Source organism: Callithrix jacchus, chromosome 3, assembly GCF_049354715.1.
Source record: "Callithrix jacchus isolate 240 chromosome 3, calJac240_pri, whole genome shotgun sequence".
NCBI classification, from domain to species: Eukaryota; Metazoa; Chordata; class Mammalia; order Primates; family Cebidae; genus Callithrix; species Callithrix jacchus.
In genome coordinates this window covers 185,748,587-185,769,597 of record NC_133504.1, presented here as the reverse complement: position 1 = coordinate 185,769,597, position 21,011 = coordinate 185,748,587, and the positions used below count along the sequence as shown (strand labels likewise).

General features: G+C 47.0%; 1 protein-coding gene across 5 annotated transcripts in view; it reads left to right on the top strand.

The window, feature by feature from the left end:
- Positions 1–15,713, top strand: part of EVC2 (EvC ciliary complex subunit 2) — a 160,125-nt gene extending 144,412 nt beyond the window's left edge. For 3 of the 5 annotated variants that reach the window (XR_013533207.1, XM_054253497.2, XM_035294080.3), the window contains 4 exons: positions 707–794; positions 9,721–9,917; positions 13,048–13,149; positions 15,017–15,713. Coding sequence is in view for 4 of the 5 variants with exons in the window: in XM_054253497.2 (XP_054109472.2) it covers positions 707–794; positions 9,721–9,917; positions 13,048–13,149; positions 15,017–15,284 (655 nt within the window). In the remaining variant the exon portion in view is untranslated. Of the gene's footprint in view, positions 1–706; positions 795–882; positions 1,138–9,720; positions 9,918–13,047; positions 13,150–15,016 lie in introns of those variants that run through there. The other 2 variants (XM_035294081.3, XM_035294084.3) reach the window with 2 other exon arrangements.
- The last annotated feature ends 5,298 nt before the right edge of the window (positions 15,714–21,011 follow it).

The following is a 21,011-nucleotide window of genomic DNA, read 5'->3' as shown; positions in this document are numbered from 1 at the left end:
CATCAGGAAGCCGCATGTGAAAAGGTGCCATCCTTTGGTTCTGGGTCTGCTTCAACCCAAGGGGCACATGGTGGGTTTTCTTCATCATCACCACGAAGACTGAGGCAGAGTTTTCCAAGCAGCATCACAGAGATCACCCTGTAAAGTCATAGAAACGTCTCATTGTACCTCCCATGAGACTCTTCACTTCAAGAAGTCTCCTTCCCAAGGAACCCTCCTTGACATGTTATGTGAAAAGTAGCCTAGGCAAGAAAAGGAAGGCAGTCTTTCTGGCCATCTCTTTCTATGGACATAGTTTTAAAATTGTGTGGCTTAGATGTGTGATTCTTTTGTTATTAAAATAAATAGGCTGGCTGCAGTGGCTTACGCCTGCAATACCAGCACTTTCGGAGGCCAAGGCAGGTGGATCATTAGGTCAGGAGTTCAAGACCAGCCTGACCAACATGGTGAAACCCCATCGCTACTAAAAATACAAAAACTAGCCGGGCATGGTGGCATGTACCTACAGTCCAGCTACTTGGCAGGCTGAGGCAGAAGAATCACTTGAACCTGGGAGGCGGAGGTTACAGTGAGCCAAGATCATGCCACTGCACTCCAGCCAGGGCAACAGAGTGAGACTCCATCTCTAAATAAATAAATAATTAGATGATCTCATAGTATCACTTTATACAAAACTGAACTCGCGTATATTTTATCTTCACCCTAGTTTGAGAGAAGAGCAACAGAACAGTGTCGTCCTAGAAGACCTGTTGGAAAACATGGAGGCGGACACCTTCGCAACCCTGTACAGCCAGGTGAGAGGACGCTGGCCGTGTCTGAGGCCGCCCCTGGCCAGCACATCACTCCATCTTTTTCTCAGAGTCCACATTTCCTCGCTTGCAGGATGGTGATGAGAAGGAGCCTTGGGAACTGCAGAGCACCTGTGTGCAAAGCCTCTGGCACGGCCCGGCACACAGAGGACCCTCGATCAGTGCCAATGGCAGCAACCACAGCAGTCATCACGTTTCCCCGTCGATGTTTTCTGTGGTTTGACAGGCACCCAGATATTCTCCTTCTTTTCTATCTTTAACTAAGTTTAATATACAAAAACTAGGTTCCACCAGGAACAAAGTGGGTAAGAGAAAACTGGGCCAGAGCCATAAATCAGCGGTATTGCACCCCACACGACAGCTCTCTGAGTTGAGATCAGGCAGCCTTTATTGCACCCCACACGACAGCTCTCTGAGTTGAGGTCAGGCAGCCTTTATTGCACCCCACACGACAGCTCTCTGAGTTGAGGTCAGGCAGCCTTTCTCATCCTTGGCCAGCATTGCAGCGCTCACCTGCCTTCCTGATACACAGCCCCGAGGCCGTGCGTGGAGCCTTATGCGGTCATGTACCTGACTGTCTGCTACTGGTCAGGTTTTATACGCATTCTGCAATGGGCTTCCTGTGCTTCTGGTGTCTGTAAGTAGCAGGAAATATGATTTCAGACAGTGGTGAATGCAAGCCACATGACCTTGGAGAGGCGCTTGAGGACACAGTGACGTCAGGGTCATGTTCTGTGATTCTTTCCACAGTTCCTTCTCATAGTTCCAGCTGCCATAACTTTCAGAGCAACGAAAGAAGTGGAAGAACTGCCACCAAGCCTGCTCTTTCTTATCAGGGAAACCAGTGCCCCCAGGTCCCTGCAGCAGATTCCCCTCCCAACCTGAAAGCTGGCCTGCAGGCCCTGCTAGGTGCAGGGGAGGTGCAAGTCACTTACTCCAGCCTCTGAGAAGGGAGTCAGCAGGGGGAGGGGGTTGGGGCACTTTTAGGTGTCCAGCCAGCTACATCCACAGACACACCCAGCTTCCTGAATGGATTCGTTTTTCATCCATTTACTGTCACAAATGACCACAAACAGCAGCTTATCACAGCTACAAACTTACCTTATAGTTCTGTAGGTCAGAAATCCAACATGGGTTTCTCCAGGCTAAAATCAAGGTGTTGGCAGATTTGCCTGCCTTTCGGATGCTTTAGGGGGAAAATCTGTTTCCTGCTCACTTAAATAATTGGCAGGGCTTGGTCCATTGTGGTTGTAGGACTGAGGTCCTTGTTTCTTTGCTGGCTGCCAGCCAGGGGATATTCCTGGCCTCCGGTGGCACCTACATTCCTTGGCTCATGGTCTCCTTTCTTCATCTTCAAACACAGCAAAATCGTATCTCTCTGGCCCTTCTTCTAGCCTCTGTGTTAGGTCATGTCTCTCTCTGACCTAACACAGAAGGAAGAATCTCTGCTTTTAAGGATCCACGTGATGATTACGTTGGAACCACCTGGATAATCTGAGATAACCGCTTTCCCACCCCATCTCCAGGCCCTTCACCTCACTCCCATCTGCAAAGTACCCTTCCCCTTTAAGGTGACATTTTCGTAGGTCCCAGGATGGGAGTGTGGACATTTTGGAGAGGGGTCATTATTCTGCGACTGTACAAAACAAGGTGCCAGCGTTAGCACTGGAGTGACAGTGTCCAAACAGGGCAGGGAGGAGCTGGTGCTTCCCGCACACCTGCCATGCACTGAGTGCTGTCCTAGGCACTTAGGTCTGTTATTCATTTACCCTACAGAAAGATGGGAAACCGGCAGTATTATCCTGTTTTATGAATAAAGGGACTGAGGCACAGAGAGGTGGTGAGGGCATGAGGACTCGCCACTGCTGGTGGGGGGCTCAGGATTCAGCCCAACCTGGTGCTACACAGACTGTGCTCTTCCTGACTGGCTCTGAAGGGTCTGAAGCAGATGAGCACCCACTGGCCTGTGTCTTTGCATAACTGAGCCACTTCCCACTCTCAACTCTGATTCCCCCACCTTCTTCTTTGTTACTTTGAGACTTCACAGAAAGCTAGTATCACCAGTGGAATTTCACCCAGGTTCATTTCTAGACTGTGGGCCCTTTCCAATTGTGAACTCTGCATGCATCTCAGTCCGCTTCTGCTATTATTCAAAATTCCTAGATTGGATGATTTATCAAGAATAGAAATGCTTGGCTGGGCACGGTGGCTTATGCCTGTAATCCCAGCACTTTGGGAGGCCAAGGCGGGCAGATCGCCTGAGGTTGGGAGTTCGAGACCAGCCTGACCAACATGGAGAAACCCCGTCTCTGCCAAAAATACAAAAAATTAGCTGGGTGTGGTGGCACACACCTGTAATCCCAGCTACTCTGGAGGCTGAGGTAGGAAAATCACTTGAACCCAGGAGGCAGAGGTTGCAGTGAGCCGAGATCGCACGATTGCACACCAGCCCGGGGAACAAGGGCGAAACTCCGCCTCAAAAAAAAAAAAAAAGAATTAGCAATTCTTTATCAATCTTCTCACAACTTTGGAGGCTGGAAAGTCCAAAATTAAGGCACCTGCAGATGCAGTGTCTGATGAGGACAGCTCCACTTCCAAGATGGTGCCTTGTTGCTGTGTCCTCTGGAGGGCAGGAAGACCATGTGCTTGTGTGGCAGAGGGGATGGGAAGGCAAAGGGGGCCTAGCTGGTTCTCTGGAGCCCTTCTATAAGACATTAATCCTATTTTTGAGGGCAGAGCCCTCATGGGCTCATCACCTCCCAAAGGCCCCCCTTCCTAATACAGTGGCACTGGATTAAGTTTCCACATGAATTTTGGAAGAGACACAAATGCTCAAACCATAGCGCTCTGCTGAAGAATTGGCTCCATGAGGAGTAAATGCGGCCGCACCGGAAGCTCTGGGAAGCAGGGACCAGGTAGGGTTGTTGTTTTTCTCGGTCCCCAGCTTGGTGCTTTATATAGTCTGCCCAGTAATACATAGTCAGCTGAATTTCTTTCTTCCCAACGCCTGTGTATTAATGAGTTCTCCAGAGAAACAGAACTGATAGCATGTGTCTCTGCAGAGAAAGAGGTTTATTTAAGGAATTGGCTCACATGGTTGTGGAGGCTGGTGAGTCCAGATTCTGCAGGGTTGGCCTGCAGGCTGGAGACTCAGGAAGGAGATGCACTTCGAATCCAAAGGCTGTCTCTGGAAGAATGATCTCCTGCTCAGGGCTGGCCGGCCTTTTTGTTCTCTTCAGGCCTTCAACTAATCGACTGAGGCCAGCCACATTATGGCAGGCAATCTACTTTCCTCAGAGTCCACCAGTTTAAATATTAATCTCATCCCAAAATGCCCCCACAGAAACAAGAGGAATGTTTAACTGAACATCTGGGCGCAGTGGCCCAGCCAAATTGCCATATCAAATGAACTACCACACGCAGTCTGGAGGAAGCCCCGTATTTTGCCATTTTCTTTTTTGCACCAGAGAAAAGAGTCATCAGGAAGCTCAGTCCTCCATCCCCCTTGTGTCCTTCCTCCTCCTGCTGCTCCTTCATCCTGTGGAGAGGAGCAGGGAGGAAGCGGGGAGAGAGGCTGTCCACTGGCCACTCCGGACCTCGCTGTCACCCTCCTCTGCCTAGAGAGTGTGTCCCTGTGTTGCTTGATGGTCCATTTCTTTACATTTTTTTTTAATTTATTTCAACTGGGGAACAGGTGGTTTTTGGTTACATGGCTAAGTTCTTTATTGGTGATTTCTGAGATTTTGGTGCACCCACTACCCGAGCAGTGTACACTGTATCAATGTGTAGTCTTTTATCCGTCACTGACCCCCTTCTTCCCCCTGAGAACCAAAAGTCCATTATATCATTCTTATGCCTTTACATCCTCATAGCTTAGCTCCTCTCGTGAATAAGAACATACAATACATGGTTTTCCATTCCGGAGTTACCTCACTTAGAATAGTGACCTCCAGCTCCATCTGGGTTGCGGCAGAGGCCATTATTTCATTCCGTGCTGTGGCTCCGTAGTCGTCCGTGGTGTTTATACAGCACATTTTCTTTATCCACTCGGGTGGTGGGCACTCAGGCTGCTTCCATATTTTTACAGTTGTGAATGGTGCTTGTGCAAGTGTCTTTTCCATACAATGACTTCTTTTCCTCTGGGTAGATACCCAGTAATGGGGTTGCTGGATCAAATGGTAGCTGTACTTCCAGTTCTTTAAAGAATGTCCATACTGTTTTCCATAGTGGTTGAACTAGTTGACATTCCCACCGGCAGTGTAAAAGTGTTCCCTTTTTACCCTTTGTGATCCATTTCTGTCTGTAGATGTGGCATCAGATTCAAAGCTCATGACCCATGTGGATGCTTTTTATGTCACCTCTTTCAGGAAGATTTGACCCGGTGAACTGATTTGTCTGGAGGATTACTGATCAGGGACCACTGCAGCTGGAAGGGCTGTGTCAATGGGCTGGTCTATCCCCACATTGACTGGTGGGATCCCAGCTGTAAAGGCTTAGACCCTGCCTCAGGAAGAGGTGAATCTGCAGGGTGTCTATGAAGTCACTGTTCATCCATCTTGTATCCATCAAACATCTGTTGGTTATGCTCTCTGTTTCCGGAACTGGGTTAAGTGCTGGAGACAGGGAACCGTGTGTCACTGAGTTCATCCTAAGAGCCTAGTTCCAGAGGCACACTGGAAATGGGACAGTTACAGCAGAGCTGGTTCAAACCAATGTGAGATCAGAGGAGGGACACCTGGCCCAGAAGGTGGGGTCGGGGAATAGTAGCGCAGAGTCCAAAAGAATGCGCTGGAGAGAGACAGAGAGTAGCTTGGGAGAAATATGCTCTAGGCAGAAGGAAGCTCATGGGTAAGGACTCAGTGGCCCTGGAGAGCAACAGCCAGGGAAGGACGAGCAGTTCAGCATGACAGCAGAGGGAGGCCATGGACGGGGAGCGTCAGGACATGGAAGGAGCTCTGGTATTTGGAACAGCACCTTTCCCTGTGCCTTCAGTGAAAGCACTTTCCAAGGTCATAGCGACCTCGTGTTTCCAAGCGGTTGAGTCCCTGTCTTTGTTTCTCCTGACCTCTCTGTGGTTCCCGACCCCCGCAGCCCACCCTTCTGAACACGTCCTCTCCTTGGCTTCTGGCACCTGGACTCGTTGCCTGCCACCCCTGGCCACCCCTGCTCAGGCTCCTCGCTGGACACTGCTCCTTCTCACGGCCTTTGGGTGCTGAGCACCCAATAGCTCTGTCCTTGGGCCTCTTTTCCTCTCCAGCTATGGGCACTCCCTTGTTAATGTCATCTACATATTGCTCACTCCTAATTCCATCTCCTGAACTTGAGACTTGACCCTCAACTGCCGGCTGCACGCCTCCATTAGTGCCTCTGTCCAAATGGAGCTACAGGGAATGCCATTCCCGCTCCCACACTTGCTCCCCCATCTCAGTAAATGGCAGCTCCCTTTGCCCAGTGAAAGATTGGTGCCGTCCTTTATTTCTCTCCTCCTTTCCACAAAAGTTATTGGCTCTGCCATTGCTATGTCTCCAAAGTCTGCTCACCCCTGGCCACCTCCCTGCCCTGCTCTGTCCAAGCTGCCTTCATCCCTCGCCTGGGATACTCTTCTTCCTCCACGTCTCTTGTTGCAGATGGTTCCTTTTCACACACCACCCAACACAACCTTTTAAAAGTGAAAATCGGCTCGTGCCACTCCTCTGCTTAAGGTTTTACCAGTGCAAATACAAGGCAAAATCCTTACCTGGTGAAAAGGCCCTGTGCGAGCTGACCTCCTGTCCTTCTGGCCTTTCTCCATCCCTGTCCTTGCCCCTTGCTCCCTGCCAGCTTCTCCTCTCGGGGTCTCTGCTCCGGTTTCCCTTCTGCCTGTGTTTGCCCATGGCTTCCTTATTCCCTGCTTGCAGGTGGCTGCTCAGATGTCGCCTCCTCAGAGAAGCCTTCCCTGACCAGCATCTAAAACACGGGCTGCCCCTACACATCACCCTCTGTCCCTTTGTCCTGCCTCATGTTTCATCCTTGTCCATCTGTTTTTTTAATGCCTACATCTGTCTCTTTGACTTGACTGTAACCCTGGTGAGGGCAGGGACTTTGTTTCACTCGCTGCCCTCACTCCAGTGCCTAGAAGAGCATCTGGCACCTAGCAGGTCTCCACCTTCATGTTACGAGTGCATAAGTGAGTGAATGCACCAGCGATGTGCTGTGGCACGCTGCATAAAGACATCCAACAATGACTATGTCCCGATCCCTGGGACCTGCGAGTGCGGTCTTACATAGCAAAAGGGACTTTGATTTGATGTGTGATTAAGTTAAGGATCTTTAGATGGGGCAGGGGGACTCCCCTGAATCATCCCTGTGTTCTTAGAAGAGGGAGGCAGGAGGGTCAGGGACAGGGGAGAAGGCTGTGTGATGATGATGATGGAGACGGAGATCAGAGGGAGGTGATGAGGATGGGGGCGGGCACTAGCCCAGGAACACAGGCGGCCTGCAGCAGCTGGAGGAGGCAAAGAGACAGATCCTCCCCTGGAGCTTCCAGGAGGAACCAGCCCTGCCCGCACCTTGACTTTAGCCCAGTGAGGCTGATTTCAGACTCTGGTTCTCCGGAACTGTACATAGATACATGTCTGTCATTTTATGCCACAAGTTTATGGTAATTTGTCACAGCTGCATAGGAAACTCACAGATGCCACCGCAGCAGCAACCGGCATTGGCTGAGTTCCTGCCCTTGGCCAATCACTGCATTCAGCTGCTTTGTAAAATCAAGATTCCTTCTAGGTGAAGGCAACGGAAATTCAACTCAAACTGCTTTGAGCATAAAAGGAGATGGCTTGATCCCCTTCTGTCCCCCAGAAGAGCAGGGCTGAGGTTTCGGGGCTCAAGTGGCCAAGGGACCCTCTGAGTCTTTCTGCTTCTCCATCTCTCTGGTCTGTTTCTTTGTGCTCACTGATCAGCTTTCTCCACACAGAGGGACACGTGTAGCTGGCAACCCTCAGCTTATGGTCTTTCAACACCCAGGTGTCCTGACGTTGCTGTGTAAGATGCCTCTCTCTCTCAGATTTGCCCGGTAAAACCCCAGGGAAAGTTTCTGATTGGCAAGTGGCCAGACACCCTGCCCTGTTACTGGGAGAAGTGGTTGGTTTTTGCGTCTTCGCAGCACAGAACAGTTTTACAGGCCCCGGTTCATTTTGTCTGCACAAATGTCTTTGCTGTAGGTATTACTGTGACCCCTACTTTTGAGACAAGGTCCCACTCTGTCACCCAGGCTGGAGTGCCGTGACGCAATCATGATTCACTGCAGCCTTGACCTCCCAGGCTCAAATGATCCTCCTGCCTCAGCCTCCCAAAGTGCTGGATTACAGGTGTGAGCCACTATGCCTGGCCAAAACCTTTAACTTTGAAATTATTTTAGATTCACAAGAAGATTAACAAGAAGTTACAGAGCTAATTTATATAAACGAATGGATAAAACAGCCAGTTAACATCAAATGGCAGTAACCCTAAATTTAAGTCGACTAAATCCCTCAATCAAAAGATACAGCTAAAACCTAACGGTATGCTACATCCAGATCCATTTCACATCCAAAGATACACAAAGACTCAAAGAAAGGGATAGAGAAAGACTTACCAACCAAATGGAGAGCAAAAATAAATAAATAAGTAAAAAGCAGGAGTTGCAATTCTCGCATCTGATAAAATAGATTTCAAAGCAACAAAGATATAGTGGTAAAAGGATCAGTGCAACAATAAGAGCTAACGATCCTAACACCCAGATGCATAAGACCCATAAAGAGATTTAGACTCAACCAGACAGAAAATTGATGAGGAAACCAGGACTTGAACTCAGATCTGGAACAAGTAAACTTAATAAATATTTATAGAGCTCTCCATTTTAAATACACAAAATATACATTCTCCACTTTAAATACACAAAATATTGATCGGCCATTATTAATACCCATTTTTAGAATAAAGCAATATTCCTGTTCTCTCTTCCTCTTTTTCTTCCTCTTTCTTTCTCTCCTTCACTCCTATTTTTCTCTTTCTTTTCTTCTTTCCTTTCTAAAGAAAAAAAAAAGAAGTTACAGAGCTAGTATAAAGTTTCAGGACCCTGCCCCCCATTTTCCCTCAGTTTCCCTCAGTGCTTCCTGTCAGACAGCATCAGAACCAGGAAGTTGACGTTGATATGAAATGTATGTATAGTTCTCTGTCATTTGAGCTCATGTACATTCATGTAACCAGCACCACCACCATCAAGACACAGAGCTGCCAACCACCGCAAAGACCACCTGTGCTGCCCCTTGATGGTCACGCCCCCTCCCCTGCCCCACCCCGGCATCCACTTCTACTCTCCAGCTCCAAGTGTCATCACGCCGGTGTGGCTACATGCGTGGAATCATGCAGCATGTGACCTTTGGAGACTGGCTCTTTCCCCTCGGCTTAATGCCCCTGGGATGCTTCCAGTTCTTTCTTTTGACTGCAGAGTAGTATCTTGCGGCATGGATGTAGCACAGTGTCTTTAATCGTCCACTGGTTCCGAGACACTTCTGTTGTTTCCAGAGCCTGCACTGATTGCCTGGTGCCTAATGGCTTCATGGAATGTGAGGAGGAGGAGAGAGCACATTCATGATGAATCTCCCTGCTGCACCCTGGGGCTTTTGCTGTAGGGATCTGGGAACTGCCCCAGTGACTTGAGAGCAGCTGGACAGGATGGATGGAGGCTTTGGAAGCAACCCGGGAGCCAAGGTTGCTGACCAAATAGATTTTTTTGATAGCTCCGAAAGTTCAGGAACATGTGTTCCAGACTCAGCTACTGAAATATTTATCACTCCAGGACAGAATGTCCTCAGACTGTGATCATGAAAAAGGGTGGTTCAATGTAAGGGGTGGCGAGGGTCTGAGCTCCCTCCGCTGTTTCCCTTAGGAGCTGAGACTGGCGTCATACCTGGCGAGGATGGCCGTGGTGCCCGGGGCCACGCTTCGCCGGCTCCTGAGCGTGGTGCTGCCCACAGCCTCACAGCCTCAGCTGCTGGCCCTGCTGGATTCAGGCAGTGAGAGACATCCGGACCACATGGCTGAGAGCAATGGTGGAGCAGAGCAGGCTGATGTGGGCAGGTGGAGGTGAGTTCCGTGGAGGGGCTGCCTCCTGGGGCACGTCCCTGTCCAGAGGGTCCCCATGAGTCCTCGAGGTCATGGTAGGCCCATGTATTTTGTTCATGCTTTCTAATTTTGTCACCAATTTATTTTTAGAATAGAATCTTAAGAAAATAAGTTTACCCAGAGCCATAAGTATGTCATTCATGCCCATTAAAGAAAATGTAAAAAATGCATAAAAAGAGGAAGAAGAGGCCGGGCATGGTGGCTCAAACCTGTAATCCCAGCACTTTGGGAGGCCGAGATGAGAGGATAACCTGAGGTCAAGAGTTCAAGACCAGCCTGGCCAAGAGTTCAAGACCCATCTCTACTAAAAATACAAAAATCAGCTGGGCGTGGTGGCGCATGTCTGTAATCCCACCTGTTCTGGAGGCTGAGGCAGGAGAATTGCTTGAACCTGGGAGGCAGAGGTTGCAGTGAGCCGAGATTGTGCCACTGCACCCCAGTCTGGGCAACAGAGCAAGACTTTATCTCAGGGACAAAAAAAAAAAAAAGGAATAAGAGAAAGAAATATCCGTGGTTCTACCCCCTGGAAAAATAACTGCTAGCATCCCGTTAACATTTCTTCCTCCAGGAGGTATTCCTCTTCGGTGTTTTATGAGTGTGTGGCTGCAAGTGTGGGAGCATGTGTTTGTGTGTTGGTGTGTGAATGTGTCATGCATGTAAATATGTGTATTTGTGTGTCGAGTGTGGAGAGGGCACACAGTGGATACAGTCTTGCCGCATTCTGCGTTTCAGAATCTTGTAGCAGAAGCAATTTTGCTCCTTACCTGTTAACTTTCATGCAAATGTCCTCATATAATTCCTACCCCATTACTTAGATTATATTTCCTACTAGTGTTATTAATTTCAAATTTATTAGTTCGACGTTGTTGACATGTGGCACATGTGGATATTATTTTTACTGGCTCTCATGCTGAGGGGTGTAGCATAGAGCATGGACCTGTCATCCTGTCACTGGACACTCAGTTTGGGCCCATTTCTTCCTTAATTGTGGGTAACTCTTTGATCAGTAAAGGCTCTTTATGGGGAAAGGCAGGAAGGGGTGTGGAGTAAGGCGGGTTTGGGGGTCAGCCAGCAGTGCCCCTGGAGAATGTAGTAGGTGGGAAACAAGGCTTCGAGGAAAGCTGTGGCCAGGATGAAGATGTTGAGCGCCAGGCCGCAGAGGAGGCCGGGAGGGCATCTGGGAACCTGAGAGCCTATGGAACTGTCATGACTGTGTGGATAGAATTTGTCCTGAGAAAAGGGGGAATGTTTTCCTTATCAGACAGTATCTGACTCAAAAAGCCAGGAAGTACTGCTGAGGGTGAATAGAGTAAAGCTGGGGTGTGAGGAAAGGTGAGGAAGAGGGAGCAGCAGCAGCGGGTGTGGGCAGGAGGCCACAGGGGTGAGGAGCCTTCCCAGTGGCCTTGGGGCCCACCACAGACAGGAAGTGCGATGTGGACCACAGTCAGAGGGCTGGCTGTGCGCTGGTCTGAGGGATGGGTATGGGCCTGGTCATAGGCTGGGTGTGGGTGTGGCCAGAGGGCTGGGTATGGGCGTGGTGAGAAGGCTGGTTGTGGTCTGAGGTCGGAGGGCTGGGTGTGGGCGTGGTCGGAGGGCTGGGTGTGGGCGTGGTCGGAGGGCTGGGTGTGGGCGTGGTCGGAGGGCTGGGTGTGTATTCAGAGGAACTAGAGGGAGCAAGGGGGAGGCCACATCTGCCAAACTGAATGTCCAGTGACAGGATGACAGTTACATATTCTGTGCCATGCCCCTCCGTGGAATATTAGGAGCCAATAATATTAATATTATTAATAATATTTAAAGTAAAATCAGGTTTCGCTGCCTGGTTTTCCCAGTGCACTGCCTGCCTGCCTGCCTGCGAGGACATGCAGGTGGCAAGTACTCAAGGTGAATCTGGAGCTGGAACAGGTGTGATGCCGGGTGGCCACTTCTGCCTGCCTACCCCTGAGGACCTTGTTTTGGGGGCTGCCCCTTCAGCCAGCTTAGTGTAGGAGGCCAGTGGGGAGAGATAGACAGGCCAAGCTGGGACAAGGCAAGAGGATGGAGGTCACTGTCACCGTGGGCATGAGCATTGCCTTTCTTTGCCCAGCCTCATGGCCAGGCAGCCTGGATGACTCTAGAGTCCCAGGCCACTAACTCAATCTCTGAGGGCACAGCATATACTATTCTTGTGTCCCTAGCATCTGGCATCTGGCCATTACATCAGTTACGAGTCTTGGGTTTCAAGCAATGGGAACTGAGTAATTAATTCAAGCAAGAATGGGGTGTATTGAGGGCCATGTCAGAATCCAGGAAAGAGCCTGCGTTCAGGCCCCAGGAAGGGCAGAGCCAGGGAAGCACTTGGGGCATCCTCTCTGGGTGCTGCCTTCAGAGGACCACCCTTCTCTGCTCAGGAGTTAGACTCCTGGGAGATAGCCTGCCTGGCCCAGTGTGGGGGAGACCTCATCTCCACCACCAGCTGGGCAGGTGTGAGCTGCCAAGGCAGAGGAATGAGTCTAGCACATCCTTTACTGATGACGCCTCCCACTCTCCCGGGCAACACTCTCCAATGCCCTTTTTCAGTCTAGGACCACACAGCTTCGTGGCTTTCTGGCTCCCTGCCTAGCCCGCCTTCCAGGCTTCCCCTGTGCTTTCTCAACTTCTGTATTTGTACATGCATGAAGCACTGTGGAGCTCCCACTCTGTCCTCTGCCTTAGGTACTAGGGCTACATGGAGGGTAAGAGTCTAAGTCCTACCTGCACAGCGTTCATCCCCGTGGGGGAGGCGGCCAGTGTGTCAGTCAGCCACAGAGCCCATTCCTTCGTGAGTCCTCCAAGAGGCTCCCTTTGCTCAAATGTCTCCCCCAACCCCAGTCAGCCTTCTTCTGTCTGTGATCCCCTAAACTTGACCCCTTGAGGGCAGAGGTGGCATCTTGATCAGGCTTGAGAAGGCGTTTGATGGATGTGCAGTGAATGAGGGAAAGAATAAATGGCGAACTCTCTGGGGAGGGGGTTCCTAGTGGTAACCAAAGGTGGCGTTGAGAGCTGGGTAGGATTACTCCTCACTTAAAGATTCTATTCTTGTGAAACTGTAAGACTCCCTTCTTGCCTGCAGGAAACACCAGAGCTGGTGGCGAGCCTTAGACAGCAAACTGCGAGGAGATCTCATAAGCAGAGGATTAGAAAAGATGCTGTGGGCTCGCAAGAGGAAGGAAAGGTAATGATGGGCACCTGCCTATGGGGCTGGGCTGGAGGTGAGCCAAGCTGCCTGTGTGCCGGGCCGGGGAGGCAGGAGGTGAGAAGGAAAAGGAGATTGCTGCAAACAGACAAAGGTTTGTGACCCTGAAGACCACAAATCTTTATTCAGTGGGCTGGATTTAGAAGCTGAAGATGAGCTGTGGCTACCAGTGAGAGAAAGTTCTCAACATTTCTTAGCATTTAAATTACTGTATTATTTTAGCTAACAGCTATTTTCAATGGGATGTAATTAGAAGAATTCCTTATCGCTACTTAGGCTACTGTTCACAAAGCCCTTTCATGTCTTGCTGCATTAAGCTTTCCAGAAAGTGGGGATGATAAAATGGAAACTCGGGGCGGTGGGGTCAGAAGAAGAGGCCCCAGGCCTGCGCTGGTAAACAGTGACCGTGAGCTTTGGGGCTGCCTCACTGACCCCCTTTATTTCCTCAAACTTCCAACCTTGTGCTTTTTACCTTCAACCCAATGCCTTTTTCCTTGGCTGTGGCTATCACACACCTTGAGAGCAGAGGGAAGTGAGGGGCGGAGCGGTCTTAGATTGCTGCAAACTGTTGGCCAGGTGTCTCCTGTGATTCCAGCTAGAGAACATGTAGAAACAAAAAGCAGCATCAGGTAGATTCCTGCGGGGCCGAACAGTGCTATCAATGCATACTCCAGAAGCAGCGGCTATTCAAGGGATGTCTCTACCTCAGTCCTGCCCCTTCCACAGCTGCTCAGAGCTAAGTTGAAGGTGCTGAGACCAAGCTTCATGGAGTGTGCATGATAAAATATTGGAACCATTAGTAGGCTGGTTATCATAATACAGTCTCAGATCTAAGTTAGATCAGGATATTGGCCAAAAGAAGTACATGCGATCCTAGATAAAGAAAATTAAATTCCATCTATGGAGCTCTAAAGTATACCATTAGGAACATTCCTAGGCTGCACTAATAGAAGTGGAGTGGAAACAGATCAAGAAACATGATGGTCTCACTGTCCTGGCTCACTGTGCTGGCCTTTGCTCTGTCTAGAGGCACCATGGATCTATGGTGGAGTGATGGAGCTGGGTCTGAATCCTTGTGCAGACTTACTAGTTGCAAGTGCAGTAATTAGTGGTAATGGCAATGGAGCAGAATCTACCACATGCCTCTGGGAGGGTCAGCAAGCTCGCCAGTGACATGCAGCAGGTGCATCTCCCATGACATGGCCTTGTTCTGCCCTGCTCGGGCAGAGAGAGCGTTGTGGCTTTCAGGATGTATAGAGCTCTTGGTGGTGGTCATGGTCACTATCAAGAGCACCCTGGGAGTCAGAGGTTGGACTACCCATGGCCAAGATTCCAGCACCCTTTTTATGGGACCTTCTCGAAGTGTGCTACACTCTTCTATGGCAAGCACGTTGTGCCTGGCTTCTTACTGTTGCTTTGTAACCAGGTTTCATCAGGCTGCTTTTAGTGTGAGTCCCATAAGGTGTACTCATAAATGTTTAACCATTGGCTGGTGGGGAGGGGGAACGGTGGTTTCTGATTTGCAGCATTTGCCAATTTCCATGGTGTAAATATTTCCCCCATGGCTGATCTGATGTCACACTAACAACATGATGACAGTGGGCTCACAAAACTCCTGAAGATGGAATAGCCGCGAGTCAGGAAGAGTTGACTGCAGCACACCACTGTCACTGGCTTCTGCTAATTTTACAGCAATCTGGTGACCAAGGGGGAAAATAACCTTTCCTTAAAATGGCATTGTATTGGGGAATTCAGGACTCAAAGGGGGATTCTCTTGGAGAACTCAGCACACTCTGGAGGGTACATCACCAAAAAGGTTGAATTTGATCTTTTCTTCCTTCTTCAGCATATTAAAGAAGACATGTCTCCCTCTCAGAGAGAGGATGATATTCTCTGGAAAAGGAAGGTGGCCACACCTGTCACTGGAGCCCATTGGCGAACTGGCCCCTGTACCCATTGTAGGGGCAGAAGCCATTGATATATTGAACACAGGAGAGAAGCTCTTTATATTCAGAAATCCAAAGGAGCCAGAGATCTCACTGCGCGTTCCTCCCAGGAAAAAGAAGAACTTTCTGAATGCCAAAAAGGCCACACAGGCCTTGGGCATGGACTAGCCCAAGGGAAAGTCCCACGAGAGCTTCTGATGACAGAAGGGATTATTTTCTCCTGCCCACCAGGGGTGTGTGTGTGTGTGTGTGTGTGTGTGTTTATAATGTACAACTTGCAAATATAAATTGCACATGCAGAAGGCACAGACCCCCGAGTGCATGCCCACTTTCACTGACTTGGTTTAATCTTGTCTCATGAATTTCCAGATGGCCCATCTCTTCCATATCACAAGGACATGAGCACTCCTTCCTTTCAGCCCCACCTCCCCAGAGCCCTGAAGGAGACCCCTACCCTGCAATCCACACCCCATCCTCTGCTGCATGAGGTATGGGCTGTGTGGCGATAGCCAGATTCTCTGCTCTTAATGTTTTATGTTTCTTATATATTCTATTTTTATAAAGGGAACTTTAAAAAATAAATGTGTTTTGCACAAAGCTCTTTCTAATGAAACCCATGTTTGCTTTACGTAGGAAGTATTTATTTGTAATTATGTCTTGTGTTTTCTTCCCTGTGTGGTGTTCAGTAGAGAGATTCACCGTCCGTCACTCCAGTTGCCAAAAAATGTGCCAGCCCCTGGGGTCTACCTTCACCAATTCAAATCAGGGTTATTTTCCCATTTTACAAATGAGGAAATTCAGTGGCATAGAAAACTGAAGTGATTTTTATAAGATCATAAAGCTAATAAATAGGAAAATCAGGATTCACACTTTATGGCCCCCAAACCTTATCCTCTGTCCTGGCCTTGATCCATGGACACATAACAGCCCTCACACGGTTACCTATAAATAGACTATGTCAAGTCCTTGTGTTTCACCAGGCGCTTGCGTAAGTGCTGACCCTTTCCATCCAGGCACACAGCAGTGCCCGAGGCCAGTGGTGTCTCACGGGGGCCGGACCACATATGGTATCAGCAAGGCAAGTAATACAATTACAGTGGGTATTTCCTGATAGTAGAGGATGATGAGGATGGGCATCCTCTCACCAGCAAGGGAAGAAAGGGATAGTTGATGAAAGATCAAACATCTGTCACATGAGAGGTGCTGCTAGACCCTTCCAACAACTTTAACCTACTTTTTAATGGTCACTTATACCCCAGCAAGGTGAGTATCCCTATTCCCATTTTACTGCCAAGGAAACTGAGACTCAAGAGTTTAAATAATTTGCCTACAATCAAACCACCTCTGTGGGAGGAATCCTCAATTTGAACCTGCGTCTGGTAACTAAAAGGCTTATCTGCCATGGATGTCCCATTTCCATTGGCAACAAGAAGGCTAAGTCTTATTTGCAGTTTCCTATTAGCATGCAGGCGGCGCTGGGACAGGGACATTGGCTGGGGTTGCACTTCTCCCAGAGGGCAGCAGCTGTGCACCGTCTTCAGCTGCCACTTGACTGGCTGCATTGGCAGGAATGTGCAGGTAAGCAGTTTGAATGCAGGAGAGAAGAGATGATGGCACCAATTTTCCCATCCATCAGAAGGTCCAATGGGACTCGAGTGAGGACAGAGAAAGAGCAGTGATTTTTACACACAGGACAGCAGAGTGGAGAATGCATGGTCCTGGGAATAAACAGACTGGAGTTCAAATCCTGCTCCACTTCTTGTGAGCCGTGTGTTACTGGGCAGGTAGATACAATTGGATCTATAAAGTCTACCACATCTATGTCCTTCTCTTCCTTTTTAAGGCAAATGTCTGCATTTCCGATAATTTCCTGCTTCTACAAGGGCTCTGCTAGAATTATGCATAGTTGAAAGTAGATTGCATGCAGAGATCTCAAAAGATAGCTCAAAATTATAGGCTGAAGGCTTATTGAAGAGGCTATTAACAACAACAGGAGGTTCCCAACCGGCTCAAAATCTAGCATTTGAACCAATAACTCCTTATGTTAATAGAGAAAGACTACTGATTTACCTTTTGTAAACTCACTGCACAAAAAATGCCAAGATGTGTTGGGGAAAGCCTGTTCCTGGAATCAGATAGGCCGGGTGTAAATTATGGCTCTGCCACTTTTCAGCAGTTACTTTACCACTCTGAACTTCAGTCTCTTCATCTGTAAAACAGAGGTCCTAATGCCTTACTTCAATAGGGATGTTGTAAAGAGTGAAGATACTAGATATTATGTCTATAATGTTGATGAAATGTTGGTGGGCAATAGGTAGCTTATTTATTTGATTATATTTTAACAATTTCACAAAAATCAATCCGATACGATATGGTGTGGCTCTGTGTCGCCACCTAAATCTCACCTTGAATTGTTATCCCCATAATCCCCATGTCTCAAGGGCAGGACCAGGTGGAGACAATTGTATCATGGGGGCAGTTTCCCTCATACTGTTCTCGGGAGTGAGTCTCACGAGATCTGATGGTTTTGTAAGTGTCTGGCATTTCCCCTGCTGGCACTCCTTCGCCTTCCTGCTGCCCTGTGAAGAAGGCGCGGCTTTTCCCTTCACCGTCTGCCATGATTGTAAGTTTCCTGAGGCCTTCCCAGTCATGCCGAACTGTGAGTCAGTTTAACCCCTTTTCTGTATAAATTACCGAGTCTCATGTATTTCCTTAGAACAATGTGAGAACAAACTGTTTCTTTCATCCCTTTTGCCACTCTAGGTGAAGGCAGTTTTCTTGAAGGGCTCCATCTTCACACAGAAGCCTACTCATGAGAGAGAAGCTCCAAGGGACTTGGATTGAGAGGACTTGAGCTCAAGTCTGGGCTTCGTTACTTACAAGCTGGGCAAACTTGATAAATTTCCTAAGCCTCTGTGGGGCTCAGCTCCCTGCATATTCTGTCTTCAAGGAGTTTGATCTAGTTGCATTGACTGATACAAAAATAAAAAATTGGTAAATGCAAGGGGCAAGACACACATATGAAAATCCTGCTGTGGGAGTTTGGGAGTGAGGTCACACCTGGCAGGGGTCAGTTGATGCTTATGACTCTTCTACATTTCCACGTTGCACTCTTTGGAAGGAAGTCAGTATGAGCAGCACACATTTAAGGAAGAGGGACATAATTCCACCTCCATGAGGGCAAAGTGTCTACATAGGTTATTTGGAATTCTGCATGGGACATGATCTCGTCTCCATTTATTTTTCAATTTTTTAAAATCAGTATGGACTCATGGATATTTATTTTGCACTTTGAGTTATAAGCAAATAACAATTTGTTGCCCTAATTTTTCCAGCTTTCAACATTGGGAGCCCTTTATGTTGTCTTCCATATCCCTTGAACATAACCCCATCAGTGCACATTTTTAAGTTTTTCTGAGTACTTCCTTATTTTATGATACTAGAAGATGGTCTAAACAGTGAACATTGTAACAGACGAGCACTATGAAAAAATTCTCCTCTTCCGTATTTCCTGTCTCGGTCCTAGAATCAGACATTTCTCCAAGGAGTCTGATTCCTTTTGTTGGAGAATGGTATTAGAAACCAAAATCTGAGCACTAGATGTGCTTGTTGTTACTGCAGTGTTGTTGCTTCTAGGCCCTCGAGGCTGACAGAGCATGAAAATGTATGCGTGCATGCTAACCTGTTTATATACACGTACACATTAATGTTTTCACATGGGATAATCTGTGTCTATATTAAGCTAAATATGAATTTACTGATGTCTCCAACATGAATCCATTGCCACGTGGATCATTCTGGCCTTCTCCCCTTTTCTTTTTTATCATTATTGTTTTGAGACTTGATCTTACTCTGTCACCCAGGCTGGAGTGCAGTGGGGCAATCACAATTTATTGTAGCCTTGGCTTCCCAGGTTTAAGTGATCGTCCTACCTCAACCCCTCAAGTAGCTGGGACTACAGATGCACACCACTGCAGCCAGCAATTATTATTATTATTGTAGGGACAGGTTCCCACCGTGTTGCCCAGGCTGCTCTCAAACTCCAAGACTCAAATGATCCTCCCACTTTGGCCTCCCAAAGTGCTTGGATTACAGGTGTGAGCCACCACACCTGGCCCTTCTCCTCTCCATTCCAACCATGAAAAACCTGACTGCCATCTTTTCCCAGCCATTTAGTTAAGTGTTCAGTTCCAGTACACACGTGCAGCATTATTAGGGTTGATAACCTGGACCCATGTGGGAGACAACTTTCTCAGTAAAGTCCTTATGTGCAATTTCTTTGGCATTTAAAGACTTTACTCGTTTAAATTACTTAGGTCAGCATCTTTTTCTTCCAACCTCTTCAGTGAAGTTGTTTCTTACATTTGAAATGTAGTTACATTATTTTGTCACATTCTGCATTGCTTTCTGGAATTCTCTGGATTTCTTAAACAACTTGTTAAATTTGCACATGATAAAGTACAACTTTGCATTTACATGGCACTATGTATTTGTTAAAATGATTGTATAAAATGATATACAATCATTTTAATAAGCACCTAGTGCCATGTATCCACAATTGTAGTATCATGCAAAGTAGTTTTACTACCAAACAACTTCCTGTATTCCACTTTTTCCGTCTTTATCTCCTCCACATAGACCCCGGCAATCACTGATCATTTTACTATCGCTACAGTTTTGCCTTTTCTGAAACGTGTTTATAATTGGAATTTGTCAAAGGTCAGCTAACTATATTTGTATGGATCTATTTCTGGGCTCCCTATTCTGTTCCAGTGATCTATGTGTCTGTCCCTTCACCAATATCACACTATCTTGATTACTGTAGCTATATAGTAACTCTTGAAATTAGGTAGTATGAATTCTCCAACTTTGTTTGCCATTCCATATATACTTTAGGATCAGTTTGTCAATATCTGCAAAATAACTTGCTATAATTTTAATTGATATTCTATAGATCTATAAATTCTGTAGGTCAGGTTGGGAAGAATTGGTATCTCCACAATATTGAATCTTCCAAATCATGAACATGAAGTATTATTCCTCTATTTCTTTAGATCTTTTGATTTCCTTCATCAGAGTTTTATAGCTTTCTGCATACAGATCCTGTACATATTTTTAGATTTGAACCTAATTATTTTATTATTTTGGTGTTATTTTAAATGGTATTTTAACATTTCAAATTCCAATCATTTATTTCTGATATATAGGAAAGCAATCAATTTTTGAATATTAACGCTGTATCCTGCAACTTTGCTATACTCACCAATTAGTTTTAGGGTTTTTTTTTTTTTTTTGGTCGGTTCTATGTAGATGTTCTATGTAGACAATTATGTCATCTGAGAACAAAGACAATTTTATTCATTCCTTTTCAATTTGTATGTTTTATATCCTATTTTAGTCTCGTTATGCTAGCTAGGATTCCCATATAATATTGAATAGAAGTAATAAGAGGACATCTTTGCCTTATTCTAGATCTGAAGGGGAAGCATCCAATTTCTCATTATTTAAGTATGAGATTAGGTATAGGTTTTTTTGTGTATTTTTTATCAAGTTGAGGAAGTGCCTCTCTAATTATAGTGTGCTGAGAGATTTTATCTTATGTGTATATTACATGTCGTCAAATACGTTTATGAATTAATGGATATGATTTTATAATTTTTTCTTTAGCCTGTTGATGTGATGTATTCCATTCAAGGATTTCAGAATGTTGAACCAGGCTTGCATACCTGGAATAAATCCCACTTGGTCATGGTGTAACATTCTTTTTCTAAATTAGTGGATTTAATTTGTAAATATATCGTTCAGGATTTGTTCATCTATGTTCTTGAGAGATATAGGTCTCTAGTTTTTCTTTCTTGTATTTTCTTTATCTATTTTTTATATTACAATTATACT